A 19,965-nucleotide genomic window follows, 5' to 3' on the forward strand; every position below is an offset into this window, starting at 1 on the left:
AAAAAAAAAAAAAAAAGAAATGCTCAACCTGTATTAGGTAAATAGATTATAGTAATGACACGGAAGAAGTTATGAAGTTAATGAGTTAAAGATTGAAGTTCGGTATGCATCCATTAATGTTGTTGCTGGTATGGAAAGAGGGATTAGAGGCCAGGAGAGTAGGGAGGAGGCTGGGGTAAGGATCCAGGTGTTAGAGGGCAGTGTTGTGGCCTAGGCTTAGATGTATGGGGCTGGGGGGAAAGGATGGGTTGGAGAAATGATGTTCACAGGCAGAAAGGATGAGGATTTGGTGCCTGTCGGTAATTGGAGGAGGCCAGCACAGGTCTAGGGGAAGACGTTGAGGTCAGTTTGGGACACAGTGGGTATGAAAGAGCTCAGAGGACCTCTGGGGGAGGCATCCAGGATGCTGCTGGTGCATGGAGGTCTTGAATTCTGGAAAAAGGTGGGAGTCTAGAGACAGATAAGGGTGTCGTCTGTAGAGACAGGAACTGGGGTCATGGAAGGTAGAATGTCCTGGGAGAGAGTGCATGGAGGGAGAACAAAGTGGCCCTGGACTGAGCCCTGGTAATTGATGTCAGACTTGAAGGGGTTAATAGTAAGAGGAGCTTGAAGAGGAGCCATTGGAGTTTTGAGAAAAACCAGGAGAGCATGGTACAGCAGAAGCCAAGAGAGGAACATTTCTCCAGGGAGGGCATTGTTGGAGTGCCAGACGCTGCTGGGATGGTAGGGAATACAGAATGGCCACAGAATTAGCAACAGGGCTGGCCAGTGATCTTGGTAAGCAGTGTGGACTAGAAACAGAGATGGGAGTCACTGTCACAGAGATGTCCCCCACCACCAAGGGAGAGGACAAGTTGGCCTTGGGGAGTTGTCGAATGGGAAGAGATGGGCTGGTTGCTGTGGCTAACACCTGTAATCCCAGCACTTTGGGAGGCAGAGGCGAGTGGATCACCTGAGGTCAGGAGTTCAGGACCAGCCTGGCCAACATGGTGAAGCCCTGTCTCTACTAAAAAAATACAAAAATTAGCCAGGTGTGGTGGCGCATGCCTGTAATCCCAGCTACGCAGGAGGCTGAGGCAGGAGGATTGCTTGAACCCAGGAGGTGGAGGTTGCAGTGAGCTGAGATTGTGCCACGGCACTCTAGCCTGGGAGACAGAGTGGGCCTCCATCTCAAAAAAAAAAAAAAAGAAAGGAAAAGAAATGAGGCCCAAGGACCAAACTTCATCGAGCTATTATAGTTAAAGACCCGCTGGGAAAGTGAGCAAGAAATCTAGTGCAGGGAGAAGCCCAGGTCAACTCCCAGAGTTGGTTGAGTGGCTGAGGAGATGGCAGTGCTGTTGCTGAGATAGAATGGTAACCAGAGAGCAGGCTAGAGTGAAAGGAGTGTATGCAGGGCAAAGGGGGCTGTGATTGACCAGGCCGATCTGAGGTCAGATTTAGGGTGGGGAACTTGGTTTTCGGATTTTGGGGTAGTAGAATTCTGGTGCTACAACCCTGCCTGACACCTGTAGGTAGAGGAAGAACGGCGGAGTGCGGCGGGCAGTGAGAAGGAAGAAGAGCCTGAGGAAGAAGAAGAGGAGGAAGAGGAGGAGGAATATGATGAGGAAGAGGAGGAAGAAGATGATGACCGGCCCCCCAAGAAACCCCGCCATGGAGGCTTCATTCTGGATGAGGCTGGTATGTCACAGTGCTGGGCCAGTGCTGAGCAGAGGCTGAGCTTCCACTTCTAGTTCCATTTCTTTTTTTTGAGACAGAGTTTTGCTCTTGTCACCCAGGCTGGAGTCCAATGGTGCGATCTCGGGTCACTGCAACCTCCACCTCCCAGGTTCAAGCGAGTCTCCTGCCTCGACCTCTCAAGTAGCTGGGATTATAGGCATGTGCCTTCACACCCAGCTAATTTTTTGTAGTTTTTGTAGAGACGGGGTTTCACCGTGTTAGCCAGGATGGTCTCGATATCCTGACCTCATGATCCACCCGCCTCAGCCTCCCAGAGTGCTGGGATTACAGGCGTGAGCCACCGCGCCCGGCCATATATCCATATATTTTTTTTGAGACAGAGTCTCGCTCTTGTCGCCCAGGCTGGAGTGCGATGGTGCGATCTTGGTTAACTGCAACCTCCGCCCCCTGGGTTCAAGCGATTCTCCTGCCTCAGCCTCCTGAGTACCTGGGATTACAGGCGGCTGCCACCATGCCCAGATAATTTTTGTGCTTTTAGTAGAGACGGGATTTCACCATGTTGGCTAGGCTCGTCTCGAACCAAAAAACAAAACAAAAAAACACACACAATCACAGGATCATTATGATCTTTTTTTCTTTTGAGATGGAGTCTCACTCTGTTGCCCAGGCCAGAGTGCAGTGGCGCGATCTCAGCTCACTGCAACTTCTACTTCCTGGGTTTAAGCGATTCTCCTTCCTCTGCCTCCTGAGTAGTTGGGATTACAGGCGTGTGCTACCACGCCTGGCTAATTTTTGTATTTTTAGTAGAGGCAGGGTTTCACCATGTCGGTCAGGCTGGTCTGAACTCATGACCTCGTGATCTGCCTGCCTCGGCCTCCCAAAGTTCTGGGATTACAGGCGTGAGCCACTGCGCCTGGCACCATTATGATCTTTTAAAATCTGACAGTGGTTTGTACTTGTCATGGAAAGCTCAAATGACTTGAAATTAGGTAACCTGAAAAGGCAGTCTGACAGATTTGGGGCCCTTCTAGCCTCACTCCACTGTTTTCTCCATGTAGCCCTGGACAGCGTCCTATGTGTCACTGAGTCTCCTCCTCTCTCAGTGCAAGGGGGAAATAGTTTTTTCTGTTACAGCAGGGATATGGCGAGGATTTGGGGGACCATGCACATAAAGCTCGTTAAGTTGATGGCGACCTAGAATGTAATGCCTAACCTAGGAAAAGCCCTCAGAAAATCGGGTTGTTATTTGTTAAGGTTACGTAGGTCCACGTTATAACTACTTTTCTGTAAACTGCTTTTGATCGTTCCACAGTTGCAAAAGTGGAGAAACAGAGACAGCTTAGGTTAAATGACTCAAGGTGTATAAGGAAAGTTTCTGGGCCGGTGCAGTGGCTCACGCTTGTAATCCCAGCACTTTGGGAGGCCAAGGTGGAGGATTGTTTTAGCTCAGGAATTTGCATATCGCAAGACCCCATGTCTGACAACAACAACAACAAAAAATTAGCCGGGTTTGGTGGCTTACGCCTGCAGTCCCAGCTACTCAGAAGGCTGAGGTAGGAGGCTCGCTTGAGCCCAGGCGGTCGAGATTGCTGTAGGCTGTGATTGAGCCACTGCACTCCAGCCTGGCCAAAAGAGTGAGACCCTGTCTCAAAAAAGAAAATTTTCTGAATGTCTTCTGACGCCTAAGTGCTCAATAAACATTAGCTGCTGTCAGTATTATCATCAATAGTATTAAAATATTTGTTTTTTTCCAATGACTGCACAGTGTTTCATTGTGTAATGTGTTTTATTTAACCAGGCTCTTGTTGGATATTGAGGTTTGTTTGTGTCACAGCACATGCAGTAATGCTGTGAACATCTTCATACATACTTAAACACATGCATACAATTTATTATCTAGACCAAAGTTCTTAACCTTTCTTGTGCTGTGGCCCCTTTTGTGGTCTGGTGAAACCCTGTTCCCTTCTCAGAACCATCTTCTGAAATGCATAAAACAAAATACATAGGATTCCATAGAGGACAATTTATTGAAATACAGTCATCAGAATATTTAAAAAGAACATTTTGGTGCATATGTTTCTTTGTTAACATATTTAGATAATAAGAATCTAATTTTCGAGTAGCAGTGAATGTAAATGCTGCCTTGAGATACCTACAGCTGTAATGTGCTGTGAAAGAGCCAGTGACACAGCTAACATTGTGTGGTTTGTTGCCATTGTATGTAGCTGATGTAAATGCTAAATTTCAGTTCCAGATTACTGAAAATAGGAGCTGTAGTTTTTTCATCTAACACAGACCACCCCAGATGAAAAATCTCTGTTCTACCTGTTAAATCCCTATCAGTCAAATTCCTAGGCAAAGGTGGTGCAATTTTTTTTTTTTTTTTTTTTTTTGAGACAGAGTCTCACTCTGTCCCCCAGGCTGGAGTGCAGTGGCGCGATGGCTCACTGCAGCCTCTCCCTCCTGGGTTCAACTGATTTTCCTGCCTCAGCCTCCTGAGTAGCTGGGACTACAGGCGCATGCCACCATGCCCATCTGATTTTTTGTATTTTTAGTAGAGATGGGGTGTCACTGTGTTAGCCAGGATGGTTTCGAACTCCTGACCTTGTGATCTGCCCGCCTTGGCCTCCCAAAGTGCTGGGATTACGGGCATGAGCCACCATGCCAGGCCGTATTTTTTTTAAAAAAGATTTTTGATATTTATGGCCAAATGTCAGTTCCTGAAAAGATAAGACTAGTTCATACGTCCATGATGATAATGAATGTGCTTGTTTTCCCTTATCTATGGGAAGAGAGATTACTTAGAACACATCCTGTGTTTTCCTGGGACTCTTTTACCTGAGAAGAAAACTAGTTTATTGTCAAAGGGACAGGAGGTGCTCTGGATGTTCCTGGAGAGCAAGAGAATGGATGCCATGCTGGGTGACAGCTGTGGGCTCCCAGGGACACCCATATGTTGGTGGTGGAAGTGTTGGTGGGCACTGCCTGTGTGGAAGGCTATGTGGCGGTGCATGTTAGCATTTAACACGCAGGAACCCTTTGACCCAGCAGTTCCTCTTTAGAATTTACTTTATGGTGAAACTTGCATGAGTGCATGAAGACATGAGAACAAAGATGCATGTTGTAGTCCTGTTCGCAGTTGTAAAATTTGGTGACCTAAATGTTTATTGATGATCAGGGCCTGGTTAAACAAATTATGGGCCATATAGCATATGAAGCTTGTGCTCCTGTGGGAGAGCTCTGAGTTTGTAGTAGTGTTGAGAAAAAAAGAAAGGTACAGAATAGTGTGTTAAAGAATTACATGTGGCTGGGTGTGGTGGCTTATGCCTGTAATCCCTGCTCTTTGGGAGGCTGAGGCGGGTGGATCATCTGAGGCCAGGAGTTCGAGACCAATCTGGCCAAGATGGGGAAACCCTGTCTCTACTAAAAATACAAAAATTAACCAGGCACAATGGTGGGCACCTGTAGTCCCAGTTGCTTGGGAGACTGAGGCAGGAGAATTGCTTGAACCTGGGAGGTGGAGGTTGCTGTGAGTTGAGATCTCTGCACTCTAGCCTGGGCGACAGAGCAAGACTTGGTCTCAAAAAAACAAACAAAAATTACATGCAGGGAACAGTGGCAACGGGATGGATTACATGCATTTCTTTTCTTTTCTTCTTTTTTTTTTTTGAGATGGAGTTTTGCTTTTTCACCCAGGCTGGAGTGCAGTGGTGCAGTCTCAGCTCACTGCAACCTCCACCTTCTGGTTTCAAGTGATTCTTCTGCATCAGCCTCCCGAGTAGCTGGGATTACAGGTGCCTGCCACTACGCCCAACTAATTTTCGTAGTTTTAGTAGAGACAGGGTTTTGCCATGTTGGTCAGGCTGGTCTCAAACTCCTGACCTCATGATCCACCTGCTTTGGCCTCCCTAAGTACTGGGATTACAGGCGTCAACCACTGCGCCCAGCCTCTTCTTTTTTTTTTTTTTAAGATGGAGTTTCTCTCGCCCAGGCTGGAGTGCAGTGGCGTGATCTCAGCTCGCTGCAACTTCCGCCGCACAGATTCAAACAACTCTCCTGCCTCAGCCTCCCGAGTAGCTGGGATAGGCGTGCGCCACCACTCTTGGCTACTTTTTGTGTTTTTAGTAGAGACGGGGTTTCACCATGTTGGCCAGGCTGGTCTCGAACTCCTGACCTCAGGTGGTCCACCCATCTCAGCCTCCCAAAGTGCTGGGATTACAGGCATGAGCCATTGTACCGGGCCCTTTTATTTTTTTTAAAGACAGGATCTTACTCTGTTTCCTAGGCTGGAGTGCAGTGGCACGATCATGGCTCACTGCAGCCTCTACCTCCCAGGTTCAAGTGATCCTCCCATTTCAGCCTCCTGAGTAGCTGGGACCACAGGTGTGCACCATCAGGCCTGACTAGACTTTTTTTTTTTTTTGAGACAGAGTTTCCCTCTGTCACCCAGGCTGGAGTGCAGTGGCGTGATCTTGGCTCACTGCAACCTCCACCTCCTGGGTTCAAGCATTTCTCTGCCTCAGCCTCCCGAGTAGCTGGGATTACAGGTGCCCACCACCACACCCAACTAATTTTTTGTATTTTTAGTAGAGACGCGGTTTCACCATCTTGGCCAGGCTGATCATGAGCTCCTGACCTCGTGATCCACCCGCCTCGGCCTCCCAAAGCTCTGGGGTTACAGGCGTGAGCCACCATCCGCAACCCTAACTGATTTTTTAAGTTTTTGGATTTAGGGGGTTTCACTATGTTGTCCAGGCCGGTTTCAAACTCTTGGGCTCAAGTGATCTTCCCACTTCAGCCTCCCAAAGTGTTGAGATTACAGGTGTGAGCCACCACGTCCAGCCTTACATGGATTTCATATATGTACACAGATCATCTCTAGGCAAGCAACTAGTCAGGGAGTTGCCTTTGAGAAAGGTTACTGAGATACTAGGGGTTAGAAATGGGAGGGAGACTTAATTGATACTACATCCTCTATAACATTGGAGTTTTTCATTATGTGCATGTATTAAGTTTTTAGTGTAATGTTTGATACCTACAAAGCAGTATATGCAACATAGTGAAGAGATTAAGTACATGGACCATGGAGCCAGACTGCCTCTCAGATCCCAGCTGAGTCTGTGGGCAGGTTCCTTCATCTCTCTGGGTCTCGGAGCCCTTGCTGTAAAATAGGAACAGCGACAGTGCCTCCCTCGGGTTTGCCAGGAAGATCAGTGAGGAACCTGTGTCAGGTACTCAGAACAGGGTAGGGTGTATAGTATGCTCTCAGCATTAGCTGTTATAAATGTACGAGAATCATAAAACCAACAGACCACGAACCATCTTTTAAAAAAGGTGGTGTCTACTGATCATTTTTGATAGTTGGGAGGGAACTTTCCTTCTTGCTTACGTTGATCTTAGTTTTTTAAAAGGGATTTGGGAGTGGAGTAAGGAGAGGGGATGACTTACAGAGCTAGTTAGAGCTGTATGTCCCCCTCGACCCTGCTGCGTGCACCAGCTCTGTGGCATGGCCCCGGACGAGTGCCTCCCTGTCGGAGCCTCAGTGTCCTCCTCTGTGCAGTGGGGATTTGTAGTGCACATCTTCCAGAGGAGATGCTTCGTGTCCTGGGAGCTGTTCACCTTTGCCCCTTACCACTTGGCCTTTCCATTTCAGATGTCGACGATGAGTATGAGGACGAGGACCAGTGGGAGGATGGAGCAGAGGACATCCTAGAGAAAGGTGTGTGTGGGTCCTGCCTCCACAAGACTACTGGGAAGAGGGTGGCTGACAGGTCTTCAGAGCCCATTCCCCCCACCCCCCATCCCCTGTATACCCCAACCCCCACCGTCCTCACCTTGCTTCTTTCTGTCCTTCCCAGAGAGACCAGCTCCCTGCTTTTTCCTTTTAGGCCCATGAGTGGGGGGTGGGGCTGTGGGGTGGGGATGTTGTGGGGAGAGGACTCTGGGATCCCAGGGCCCAGTGAATCCCTTCTGGGGTTGTAGGGTGGGTGAGCTCTGTCCCAAGATACCCCCCACTTCCTGGGCCAGTGCCCCCCTTTCCCCGTTATTTTCCGTTCTGTGCGCCTCATACATTTCGGCTTCTCCCCAACCACCTGGTGCCTGGCCTTTACTTTTGATTTTCAACCTTTCTGTGTCCCTCCCTTCCCCTCCCCCAACCCATTGGTTGATTTTGCTGCTATAATTTGGCTCATCCTTTGTCTGCCCTCGCCCACCACCACCACCACCACCACCACCACCACCACCACAACCACCACCACCACCTCCTCTTCCTCCAAGTAGAAGAGATTGAAGGTAAGAATCTGAAAAGTGTGATTCCCTAACCTTCCTCCCATATCCTGACATTTCCTCCTTCCTGAGGCACCTGCCCTCACCGCCTCCCCACCAGCCCTGGTCTGGCCCTGGAGGCTCTGACCCATGTAGGCTCCAGAGTCAGGGAGTTCTGGGGCCAGGTCTATCCCAGTTGTTGACCTGGAAAAGCATGGATGTGTCTGTCTGGGACTGTGCATTTGTGGGTGGTAGCTATGTGTAGGGTGGGGTGCAGTCCAGGGTGTGCCTGGACAGTGACTTTGAGATGGGAACAGCTGGAAGTCCCCCAGCTTGCTGGGCCCGATCCCCAGTCTTTTTGACAAGAAGCAGGATGCTGAGTAGGACAGATTAGGGGATGAGGGGTTGGAATTTCCTCTGTGAGATGTCATCTTCCTGCCCCAGGGCCAAACCCTGACCCTCTTAGCTGCACGCCCCTACTTTCTCCAGGCCCCTGCCCTCCACCTGCCATTGCTCACACCCTCTGCCCATTTGTTTTCAGCCTCCAATATTGATAATGTTGTCCTGGATGAAGATCGTTCTGGGGCTCGCCGCCTGCAAAACCTCTGGAGGTGGGCAAGGAAGGGAAACATGGTGGGATTGGCTCCTGTGGGGAGATTTGGGGGTAGGTCAGCCCACCGGCTCTCCTCAACCTTCAATTCGTGTTTGCTTCCCCGTTCACGCTCCAGGGACCAGCGAGAAGAAGAACTGGGCGAGTATTACATGAAGAAATATGCCAAGTCATCTGTGGGAGAGACGTAAGGGCATGGCGGGGGCAGGTGGGGTGGGGAGCAGGTGGTCCCTTAGCAGGAAGGGGCAGGGGTCTGACAGAGCTTCATCTCTTCCTTCCTGACTGCCCTCCTCCCTTCAGGGTATACGGAGGATCTGATGAGCTCTCAGACGACATCACCCAGCAGCAGCTACTCCCAGGAGTCAAGTAAGGGGGTTGGGATGGTGGGGGCCGTGCTGGGGTGCGAATCTTATATGGGGTGATGGTGCCCAAACAGGTGGCTCCCTGAAATAAGTCGGGGCAGAGTCACACAGACAGTGTGGTGGATGGCGGGGGTAGGGAGGGGAAGGTGGCACTTTCTCTTTCCTCTTGCTCATGGGGAGAAGCGTGGGGAAGCCACTGAGTATGGGGGAACCTGGGTGTGAAAACAGAGGAAGAGGGTGGCCCTGGGGGTTCATCTGTTTGTTGCTGAAGATCCAGCTTCACTGAAGGGCTTCCTTTTCCTCTGCTGCTTAGGGATCCCAATCTGTGGACTGTCAAATGTAAGGTACGTGCTCTGACCTTGGAGCTTGGAGGAGGCAGGAGAATGAGGGAGGCTGCTTTGTGGGGAAGAAGTGTCTATCTGTCCCAGGTCTCTGTGGCCTGCCAGTCACTTGGTCCTTCTGTCTCCGTCCCCCACTCCACGTTACTGACTCGCTATCTCCCATCCCATCTTCCTGGCTGTCCATCCTTCTTTCTCTCTCCTCTCTTGGTCCTACTTTATCTTTCTTGCTGCTGTCTCCTGCCCCCTTTCCTGTGTCCTTTTCTCCATCCTGTCACCTCTCTCAAATCTGTCTCTCATCTTCCAGATCGGGGAGGAACGGGCCACGGCCATTTCCTTGATGCGCAAGTTCATTGCCTACCAGTTCACAGACACGGTAAGTTGGGTAGGCAGGCGGCTTGGTGGGGAGACATGGCAACACCCAGAGGGAAGGAGATTGTCAACTTCAGGGGCACCAGGTGCCCCTGTGCTGAGCAGAGCTGCCTGCTGAGTGAGCTGCTTGAGCTAGAACAAGACCACTGTCTCGATGGAAGGGCTCCTCTGGGCCTTGACAGATATGTTGTCTTTGTTCTCTGCATTTCTGGCAGGGTCCTGCCACCCCTGTAGCTCTTTGGAAGTCAGCCAGCTAGCTTCCTGCACCTTTTCTTTGTGAGAGTGGGTTTGCCTGTTCACCAGCCCTGTTGGGCTGGGGTCACCCTCTTCACCACATGCCAGGCAGCAAATGCTGTATCCAAGGCCCAGGTTTTCTTTAGACTGACAGAATTTGAGTCCTGCTCTTGCCACTTTGTAGCTGTGTGACTCTGATGTACCTCCTTCCCCTCTCTGGGCCCCTTGGTTGCCTCTCAGCATCATTAGGATTAGGTGGCTTTTAGCTGGGCACAGTGGCTTACACCTGTAATACCAGCACTGTGGGAGGCTGAGGTGGGCGGATCACTTGAGGTCAGGAGTTCAAGACCAACCTGGCCAACATGATAAAACCCTGTCTCTACTAAAAATACAAAAATCAACCGGACATCGTGGTGCACACCTATAGTCTCAGCTACTTGGGAAGCTGAGGCAGGAGAATCACTGGAACCCAGGAGGCAGAGGCTACAGTGAGCCGAGATGGCGCCACTGTACACCAGCGTGAAAAAAAAAAAAAAAAAGGATTAGGTGGCTTTATGTCCAGCTGTCAGCTAGGACTTGTTCTGCAGCTTGCATTTACTTAGCAGAGCTGTTGTCAAAGGCTTAATTGGCAGTTTGGGAACCAGGGCAAACGCTCTAAAGGGTGCTGGCTGGTAGCTTTCTCAGTTAACATGATCCCTGCTAGGGATCATGCTTTTACCTGTTGAACCACTGGGTGTGACCCAGTGGGACCAAGTAGACAGTTGCAGGGTTTGCAAACTATGATTTTAAATGTGCTGAAATGTCCTCCTCAAAGGCTGGCCGCAGTGGCTCATGCCTATAATTCCCAGCACTTTGGGAGGCTGAGGCGGGTGGGTCGCCAGATCAGGAGTTTGAAACCAGCCAGTTTGAGATCAGCCTGGCCAACATGGTGAAATCCTGTCCCTACTAAAAATACAAAAATTAGCCGGGCATGGTGGCTCTTGACTGTAATCCCAGCTACTCTGGAGGCTGAGGCAGGAGAATCACTTGAACCTGGGAGGCAGAGGTTATAGTGAGCCAAGACCGCGCCATTGCACTCCAGCCTGGGTGACAGTGAGACTCTGTCTTGTGGGGTGGGGCGGGGAAGAAATGTCTTCCTGATTATTATAGTGGTAAGTGTCCCTGCCTGTCATGGGGGAGACTGGGGTTTGTGGGGTGTGATTCCCCAACAGGGAGGCTGAAAAGGTACCTTTTGGCCAGGTATGGTGGCTAGTCGTAATACCAGTATTTTGGGAGGCTGAGGCAAAAGGATAGCTCGAGCCCAGGAGTTCGAGGCCATCCTGGACATCGTAGTGACATAGTGACACCTGGTCTCTACCAAAAAAAAAAAAAATAGTAATTAAAAGAAATGTGCTCAAATCCACCTACATGGTGCCCTGGGGTAAAATTCTAGTCACTTCATTTGCGTTATGACTCTGATTATTCTTATTTTTTGAGACGGAGTTTCACTCTTGTTGACCAGGCTGGGGTGAAATGGTGCGGTCTCAGCTCACTGCAACCTCTGCCTCAGCCTTCTGAGTGGCTGTGATTACAGGCACCTGCCACCATGCCTGGCTGATTTTTTTGTATTTTTAGTAGAGACGGGGTTTCACTATGTTGGCCAGCCCAGTCTTGAACTCCTGGCTCAAGTGATCCGCCCGCCTTGGCCTCCCAAAGTGCGGGGATTGCAGTTCTGAGCCACTGTGCCCGGCCTAAAATTTAATTTTTTAAAGTGTAAATTGTGGTGGGTTTTATATATTGTAGTATATTCATAACCATCATCACCATCTAATTCCACGACATTTTCATTATCACAAAAAGAAACCGATACCTATTAGCCATCACTCCCCATTCCTCCCTCCTCCCAGCTCCTGGTAACTACAAATCTACTTTCTTTCTCTGTGGATTTGACTATGTGAACTCTGGACGGTTCATACAAATGGCATCATTAACCTTTTGTGACTGACTTCCTTCACTTAATGTTTTCAAGTCTCATCCATGTTGTAGCATATATCAAGACTTCGTTTTTTTTTTGTTTTTTTTTTTTTTGAGATGGGGTTTTACTCTTCTTGCCCAGGCTAAAGTGTAATGGTGCAGTCTCGGTCCACTGCAACCGCTGCCTCCCAGGTTCAACCAGTTCTCCTGTCTCAGTCTCCCAAGTAGCTGGGAATATAGGCGCCCGCCACCATGCCCAGCTGATTTTTGTTTTTTTAGTAGAGATGGGGTTTCGGCCCACCTCGGCCTCCCGAAGTGCTGGAATTACAGGCGTGAGCCACTGCGCCCAGCCTGAATTTTGTTTTTTGTTTTTTTTTTTTTTTGAGACAGTCTTACACCGTTGTCCAGGCTGGAGTGCAATGGCGTGATCTTGGCTCACTGCAACCTGCACCTACTGGGTTCAAGTGATTCTCCTGCCTCAGCCTCCCAAGTAGCTGGGATTATAGACACCCTCCACCATGCCCAGCTAATTTTTTTTTTTATTATTTTTTTTATTTTTAGTAGAGACGGGGTTTCACCATGTTGACCAGGCTGATCTTGAACTCCTGACCTCAGGTAATCCACCTCTCAGCCTCCTAAAGTGCTGGGATTACAGGCATGGGCCACTGCGCCTGGCCAACCAGCCTTAAGTTTTGTATTTTTAGTAGAGACAAGGCTTCACTATGTTGGCCAGGCTGGTATTGAACTCCTGACCTCAAGTGATCTACCCGCCTCGGCCTCCCAAAGTGCTGGAATTACAGGCGTGAGCCACTGCTCCTGGCCTGTTTTTTTTCTTTTAGTTGGTATTTACAGCTATACATTTACTTCTAAGCATGGCTTTTTCCATATCTCATAAGTTTTGGTATCTAGGAGTGTGTTTCCATGTATTTGTGAATTCCTAAGTATCTTTTTGTTGGTGTTTAACTTCATTACGTATGGGTGAAGGATATACTTTATATGATTTCCGTTCTTTTATGTTTACTGAGATGTGTTTTATGGCCTTACCTGTGGTTTATTCTGGAAAGTTCAGTATGCCCTTGAGAAGAAAGTGCATTCTGTTGTTGTTAGATGGAGTGTTCTTTTTTCCCATTTCCGCTTAATAGGTGGAAATTGAAGATGGAATGCTCTGTCAGTAGCTGGCTGTGAGGTTTAGTTGGCTTTCATTGTTGTTCAAGTGCTCTCTTTTCTTATTGATCTTGGATCTAGCTCTGTCCATTATTGAAAACAGAGTATTGCAGTCAAGGATTGTTACCGTCGAGTTGTTGGTTTCTTCCTTCATTTCTGTTAGTTGCTGCTTCATATATTTTGAGGCTGTGTTAGTTTCATATACATTTGTAATTCTATCTTCTTGATGGATTGACCTTTTTATTGTTATAAAACGTTCTTTGTTTTCTCTGGTAGCAATTTTTGTCTTAAAGTATATTTTGTCTGATGTAACCACTCCTTTCTTGGTTCTTCTAGTTGCCTTTTTTTTTTTTTTTTTTTTTTTTTGAGACGGAGTTTCACTCTTACCGCCCAGGCTGGAGTGCAATGGCACGATCTCAGCTCACGGCACCTCCGCCTCCTGGATTCAAGCAATTCTCCTGCCTCAGCCTCCTGTGTAGCTGGGACGACAGGCATGCGCCACCACGCCCGGCTAATTTTGTATTTTTAGTAGAGATGGGCTTTCTCCATGTTGGTCAGGCTGGTCTTGAACTTCTGACCAAAAGTGATCCACCTGCCTCAGCCTCCCAAAGTGCTGAGATTATAAGTGTGAGCCACCATGGTTGGCTGTAATTGGTTTTTTTACACAGAACATATGTTGGATATCTTTCTATATTAGTACATACAGGTTAATCTAATTTTTATTTATTTTTTTATTTTTAAGAGACAGGGTTTCATTCTGTTGCCCAAGCTGGAGTGCAGTGGTGTGATCTCAGCTCACTGCAGCCACAACCTCCTGGGCTAAGCAATCCCCCCTGCTCAGCCACCTGAGTAGCTGGGACTACAGGCATGTGCCATCACACCCAGATAGTTTTCTTTTTTTTTTTTTTTGAGACGGAGTTTCACTCTTGTTGCCCAGGCTGGAGTGCAGTGGCGCGATCTCGGCTCACCGCAACCTCCGCCTCCCGGGTTCAAGCCATTCTTCTGCCTCACCCTCCGGAGTAGCTGGGATTACAGGCGTGTGCCAGCACACCCAGCTAATTTTGTATTTTTAGTAGAGATGGGGTTTCTCCATGTTGGTCAGGCTAGTCTCGAACTCCGGACCTCAGGTGATCCGCCCCCCCTAGGCCTCCCAAAGTGCTGGGATTAGAGGCATGAGCCACCACGCTGGCCAGTTTTTGTCTTTTTTAACTGCAACATTGTATTTCGTGGTACATTAAGCCATCAATTAACTAGTTACTGTTCCTGGATATTTTTAAATTTCCAGTCTGGTTTGTTTGCTGTAATAAATAATTCTGTAAGGAACACCTTTGTATCCATGTCATTGTGCCAGTGTGTTTCTGTGGAATAAATTCCTAGAAGAGGGATTGCTGATGAGTGGCAGTCATTTCTGTTATTAGCCTTTGTGTCTCACTGTTTCCTCCTTCCACCGGCTCACCCTGCAGCCCCTGCAGATCAAGTCAGTAGTGGCACCAGAGCACGTGAAGGGCTACATCTACGTGGAGGCCTACAAGCAGACCCACGTGAAGCAGGCCATCGAGGGGGTGGGCAACCTGCGTCTTGGCTACTGGAACCAGCAGATGGTGCCCATCAAGGAGATGACAGACGTGCTCAAAGTGGTGAAGGAGGTGGCCAACCTGAAACCAAAGTCCTGGGTCCGCCTCAAGCGGGGCATCTACAAGGATGACATTGCTCAGGTGCCAGGGGGTGGGGCAGCATGGGGGTCAGGGTCCCTGCATTCTGTTCTCCTTTCCTTTCCTGTTGTCATTCCCACTCTCTGTGCTACGGAGAATAGAACCCCACTCAGATGAGGTGAAGCAGAGCCTGGGTTTTGTGAGCACACAGGAAATGGATGGCTGTCTTCTGCACACATTCCCAGGCGTGTTGAGTAAAGGTCTGAAGGAGCGGAGGGCGTGAGGCATGTGGAGCTCTTGGGGAGGAGTGTTGTAGGCAGCAGGAGCGGCCTGTGAGATAGGATGGCACAGTCACTGGCTGCAGCAGGGATGGCGTGAGATGAGTCAGGGAGCTCACAAGGGTTTTGGCATTTACTGGTGTAGGTTGGGAGGTCTCTAAGGGACACAGGCTGACTTCGGTGTTAATAAGATTTCTCTGGTGACTGTGTTGAGACTAGACCACTGGTTCTCAAGCCAGGGCGAGGTTTCCCCAGGGGACATTTGGTAATGTCTGGAGACATTTTTGGTTATGTCAGCTGGGGAGGATTTTGATGATTATGGCGTCTAGCGGGTTAAAGCCAGAAATGCTAGACACACACATCCTCCAATGCACAGGATGGCTGCCCACAACAAAAAATTACCTGGCCCAAAAAGTCAATAGTGCCAAGACTGAGAAACCCTGGAATAGCCTGGAGGGGACCACTGGGCAAGAGTGTGGAGACCAGGGAGGAGGCTGCTGCCGTAGCCCAGGTGGCAGTGCTGGTGGGATGGGATCAAGACCCTAATACAAACTGAGTGTCCCTAACCTGAATGCTTGAGACCAGAGGTGTTTTTCAGATTTCAGATTTTTTCAGCTTTTGGAATATTTGCATTATACTTACCAGTTGAGCATCCCAAATCTGAAAATCCGAGAGTGAGCATTTCCTTCGAGCATCATGTTGATGCTCACAAGGTTTCCTATTTTTGAGCATTCTGGGCTTTTGGATTTGGAATGCTGACACTGCAGCGGAGTAGGGGAAGAGGTCAGGTATTTTGAAGGCAGAGCCGATGGAATTTGCCAATGGATCGGGTGTGGGTGTGAGAGAAAGAAAGGAGTCAAGCATGGCTCCCAGGTTGTGTGCCTGAGCAGAGGGAAGAATGGAGTGGGAGGCGGCAGGTTTGGGGGAGTCAGCGGTTTGCCTGCGGTTGTCCTGGATTGGAGGGACCTTTAGATATCCAGGTGGAGATACCAGGCAGGCAGTGGCTACTCAGTGCCAGAGCTGAGGGGAGAGATAAGCTAGAGTGGGACTTTTGGGAGTTGTCAGCAGCCTGGCTTCTTCCCCACCATCCTGTGTCCCTTCTCCTTCCTAGCATCTCCTGACCCTTCTTGTGTCTGGGGTCAGGGAGGAGGGTGCGACCCTGCTGACCTCCTGCTCGCCCTGCTCAGGTGGACTACGTGGAGCCCAGCCAGAACACCATCTCCCTGAAGATGATCCCGCGCATCGACTACGATCGCATCAAGGCCCGCATGAGCTTGGTACTCGGGGAATCTGGCCTGGGGGAGGGGGTGCACTCGATCCCGCTGGTGGCCAAGCCCCCTCCCTCACCCTTCCCACCCATACCCCTTTCCTCCATAGAAAGACTGGTTTGCCAAAAGGAAGAAGTTTAAGCGGCCTCCACAGAGGCTGTTTGACGCTGAGAAGATCAGGTGCGTGTCCTTGGGGACTGGCTGGGCTGGGTCCCCAGGGCCGGTATGCAGAATGTGCCTTTTGCAGGTTCCTCCACAGGGGTGGCCCCACCACAGGTTTAGCCTGTGAATTGGTTAGCTTGGCAGTATAGCCTCAGGCAAGTCACTTCACATCCCTGTGCCTCAGTTTCCTCTGCTATAAAGATTGATGAGGCTGGGCACAGTGGGAGGGAGCACTTTGGAAGGCTAAGGCAGGAGGCTTGCTTGAGGCCAGGAGTTCGAGACCAGCCTGGGGAACATAATGAGATTCCCATCTTTTAAAAGAATAATAATAAGAAGAAAAAAGTTTTAAAAATATATTTAAAAAGATTGATGCGTCTGGGCACGGTGGCTTACGCCTATAATCCCAGCACTTTGGGAGGCCGAGGTGGGCGGATCACTTGAGGTCAGGAGTTTAAGACCATCCTGGCCAACATGGTGAAACCTTGTCTCTACTAAAAATACAAAAATTAGCCAAGGGTGGTGGTGGGCGCCTGTAATCCAAGCTACACGGGAGGCTGAGGCAGGAGAATCGCTTAAACCCACAAGGCAGAAGTTGCAGTGAGCCGAGATTGTGCCACTGCACTCGAGCCTGGGTAACAGAGTGAGACTCTGTCTCAAAAAAAAAAAAAAAAAAGATTGATGAAAACAACCTCTGCTTCCTCAGATTATAGATGATTAGTGAGAATTAAATAAATTAGTATGTGTATGTACTCAGAATGCACTTGGCATATAAAGTGTGATCCGTGGTAGGATACGTTGAAAGGGATTGACTGTGTCGGGTTTTAGAAAGTCTCCTTTCCTGATCTACTTATGCCCACTTGAGATGTGGGGTGTATGGAGCCCCTTTCCCTCAGGATGCCCCCCAGCTGGGTAGAGAATTGTAGCGGCCCAGGAATTTCAACATCCCAGGGTCAACTGGGGGCTCCGGCAGGGAGGACAGAGAGGAGGACATGGAGAAATGAGAGGTGCTGGTAACACTCTTCCCTCTGGTCCTGTTCTAGAACTAATTGTGTGTGATTCAGCCAGTCAGGTTTTCCTTCAGATAAAGGAAGAGCTGTGGAATGCACCTTTCAGTCTGCGCCCAGGGGCCTTGCTAATACTTCACCTGCCTGAGTTTGGACCCATTTATACCACTGGTCTCAACTCAACTGAACCTCTCTCTGCAAAGAGCAAACCCTAGTGCTCCCCTCCCCACCCCACAGCAAGCCAGCTCAGCAAGTACCCCAACATGCCCAGCCGAGCATGCTGGCCTCTCCCAGGTTCACCATGGGAGAAGGCGATTGCATGAGTGCAGAAGGAACTTGACCTGCTCCTCCCATGCGTTTCCCTTTTGGAGAGTGAAGGAGGTTCCTTCCCCACCACGGAGACATGGAACAGGACTAAGCCTAAGCGGCCCCCACTCCATATTCAGGGCCAGGGGCTACAGGTTTGGGAGTCCCACCTGCCTGCTTTTGAATCCTGTCGAGACACTGGCTTGGCAACCTTGGGTGTGTGGTGTGACTTTCCTGAGCCTGCATTCCCTCACCTGGAATGATGAGCAGTTACTGATGTCACAGATTTGGGGAAGAGTCTGTGAGGTCATGAATGTGCAGGCCAGGCTGAGTGCTCTGTGAATATTAACTGATATCATCGTCCGATACTGTTACTTTGTTCAGCTAATGTTTACTGCACACTTCCTGTGTCCTGGGCACTATTCTTGGTGAAATTTAGTGAATGTTACATCCCTGACCTTTTGGAGCTGACATGCTAGTTACGGGGACAGGTCAAACACTAGCTTGTCAGATGGTGATCGGTGCTCTGTTGACAGATAAATCAGGGAGTGGGTGGAGGAGTGGCAGGGAGGTGGGAGGCGGGCCTTTGGGGTTTGTGAGAAGTCACTGCTGCCAAGAGGGTGTGTGCTGGGATGGGATGGGTCCTTTCTCCCTGTAGCCAGCTGAGAAGACTGAGGTACAACAAGACACTCTCCTTGACCCTCCCTTCTAATTTTCTCTCCCTCATAAAATCCCAGATCCCTGGGGGGCGATGTCGCCTCTGATGGTGACTTCCTCATCTTTGAGGGGAACCGTTACAGCCGGAAGGGCTTTCTGTTCAAGAGCTTCGCCATGTCTGCTGTGGTGAGGGTCCCAGAGGGGCGTTGGTAATGGGGCTGGGGTGAGTGTTCTCCTGCAGGCCAGGTCTTGGGCTGTGGGTTATCTGGGTCTGTCCCACTCCTCAAGTTAGGAGTGTTCCCTAGGAGAATTATTCCCCTGGAGCCCACTGAGCTGGGCTGTCACACTGACCTTGGTCCATTTTCTTCTCTTCCCCTCACACCTCGGGGCTTAGATCACGGAGGGTGTGAAGCCCACACTCTCTGAGCTAGAGAAGTTTGAGGACCAGCCAGAGGGCATCGACCTGGAGGTGGTGACTGAGAGCACAGGTATTTGATCCCCCTCTGTAACCTGCGCCAAGGAGCAGGGGTGGCCCACGGCAGCAGCCCCTGAGTCAGCCCTATGACTGCCCCTGCAGGGAAGGAGCGGGAGCACAACTTCCAACCTGGAGACAATGTGGAGGTCTGTGAGGGCGAGCTCATCAACCTGCAGGGCAAGATCCTCAGCGTGGATGGCAACAAGATCACCATCATGCCCAAGCATGAGGACCTCAAGGTGGGTGCCCGGTGTTCCCAGGTGCAGGGGTTGGTGCGTTCAGGCACATCTGACTGTATGTGGCTATATGACATGGTGGTGTGCCTGGTGACACCTGGTTTCCCGGAGGGTAAGTTGAGGCCCTTCTAGTGTTCTCAGGCGCCTGAGAGGCTCTAAGTATAGCGCAGGGTCGGCGGGCAGCAGGCCTGCCTAGTGGTGTCTGTCTCTGGAGAGTGGCTTGGTCTATCTTTTGTTTCTGAAAAGCAAGATATCTGGGTAGTACTGGGTTGAGAGTGTGATTAACCATGGAGTAGTCCGAGGTGGGGGCCTGATTTTATTTGCTTAGATTGGGGTGTGTGTGTGTGTCTGTGTCTGGTGTGTGTCTGAGGGGTTGTGCAGGCCTAATGTGATGTGTGGGGTGAGGCTGTCTCTGGGTGGGGCTGAGGAGCTTTCCAGTCGGGGGTCCTGTGTCTGAGGGGCAGGCTGTCTGTGTGGGTATAGGTAGGCATCGTGTGTCTTGAGGGCGGGCTGGGGTAAAGGTTGTCCAGGTTGGTGTCCTGTGTCTGGGGTCAGCTGTTTCTGGGGCAGTCTGAGGGATTGTCCAGGTAGACTAAGGTAGTCTGGGGTGGGTAGTATGAGCCTTAAGTGGGGTTTTTGAGAACATGAATGGATTCTGAAGACAGGAGGGGCAGGCAGGTTGTGGTGGTCTCCCCTCACCTGCTCGTCGATGGTCCCCACACCCAATCCCCCAGGACATGTTGGAGTTCCCAGCCCAGGAACTTCGGAAATACTTCAAGATGGGGGACCATGTGAAGGTGATTGCTGGCCGATTCGAGGGCGACACAGGCCTCATTGTGCGGGTAGAGGAGAATTTTGTTATCCTGTTCTCTGACCTCACCATGCATGAGGTAGGTGGATGGAAGGGTTGGGGAAGGGTGCACGTTCCAAGAGGAGACCCAGGTAGGCAAGCC

The 19,965-nt window shown here is 50.0% G+C and overlaps 1 protein-coding gene across 3 annotated transcripts in view; it reads left to right on the forward strand.

Moving 5' to 3' along the window:
- The window catches only part of SUPT5H (suppressor of Ty 5 homolog (S. cerevisiae)), a 37,137-nt gene that overhangs the window by 10,605 nt on the left and 6,567 nt on the right, over nucleotides 1-19,965 (forward strand). For 2 of the 3 annotated variants that reach the window (XM_011973384.1, XM_011973383.1), the window contains exons 3-17: nucleotides 1,512-1,677; nucleotides 7,331-7,396; nucleotides 7,957-7,968; nucleotides 8,483-8,552; nucleotides 8,670-8,738; nucleotides 8,852-8,917; nucleotides 9,227-9,257; nucleotides 9,559-9,627; nucleotides 14,438-14,689; nucleotides 16,092-16,181; nucleotides 16,282-16,352; nucleotides 18,382-18,487; nucleotides 18,696-18,789; nucleotides 18,879-19,015; nucleotides 19,747-19,902. In XM_011973384.1, the coding sequence (XP_011828774.1) occupies nucleotides 1,512-1,677; nucleotides 7,331-7,396; nucleotides 7,957-7,968; nucleotides 8,483-8,552; nucleotides 8,670-8,738; nucleotides 8,852-8,917; nucleotides 9,227-9,257; nucleotides 9,559-9,627; nucleotides 14,438-14,689; nucleotides 16,092-16,181; nucleotides 16,282-16,352; nucleotides 18,382-18,487; nucleotides 18,696-18,789; nucleotides 18,879-19,015; nucleotides 19,747-19,902 (1,455 nt within the window). The remainder of the gene's footprint in view (nucleotides 1-1,511; nucleotides 1,678-7,330; nucleotides 7,397-7,956; nucleotides 7,969-8,482; nucleotides 8,553-8,669; nucleotides 8,739-8,851; nucleotides 8,918-9,226; nucleotides 9,258-9,558; nucleotides 9,628-14,437; nucleotides 14,690-16,091; nucleotides 16,182-16,281; nucleotides 16,353-18,381; nucleotides 18,488-18,695; nucleotides 18,790-18,878; nucleotides 19,016-19,746; nucleotides 19,903-19,965) is intronic. The other variant, XM_011973385.1, reaches the window with a different exon arrangement.

Source organism: Mandrillus leucophaeus, unplaced genomic scaffold (assembly GCF_000951045.1).
Source record: "Mandrillus leucophaeus isolate KB7577 unplaced genomic scaffold, Mleu.le_1.0 Scaffold137, whole genome shotgun sequence".
NCBI classification, from domain to species: domain Eukaryota; kingdom Metazoa; phylum Chordata; class Mammalia; order Primates; family Cercopithecidae; genus Mandrillus; species Mandrillus leucophaeus.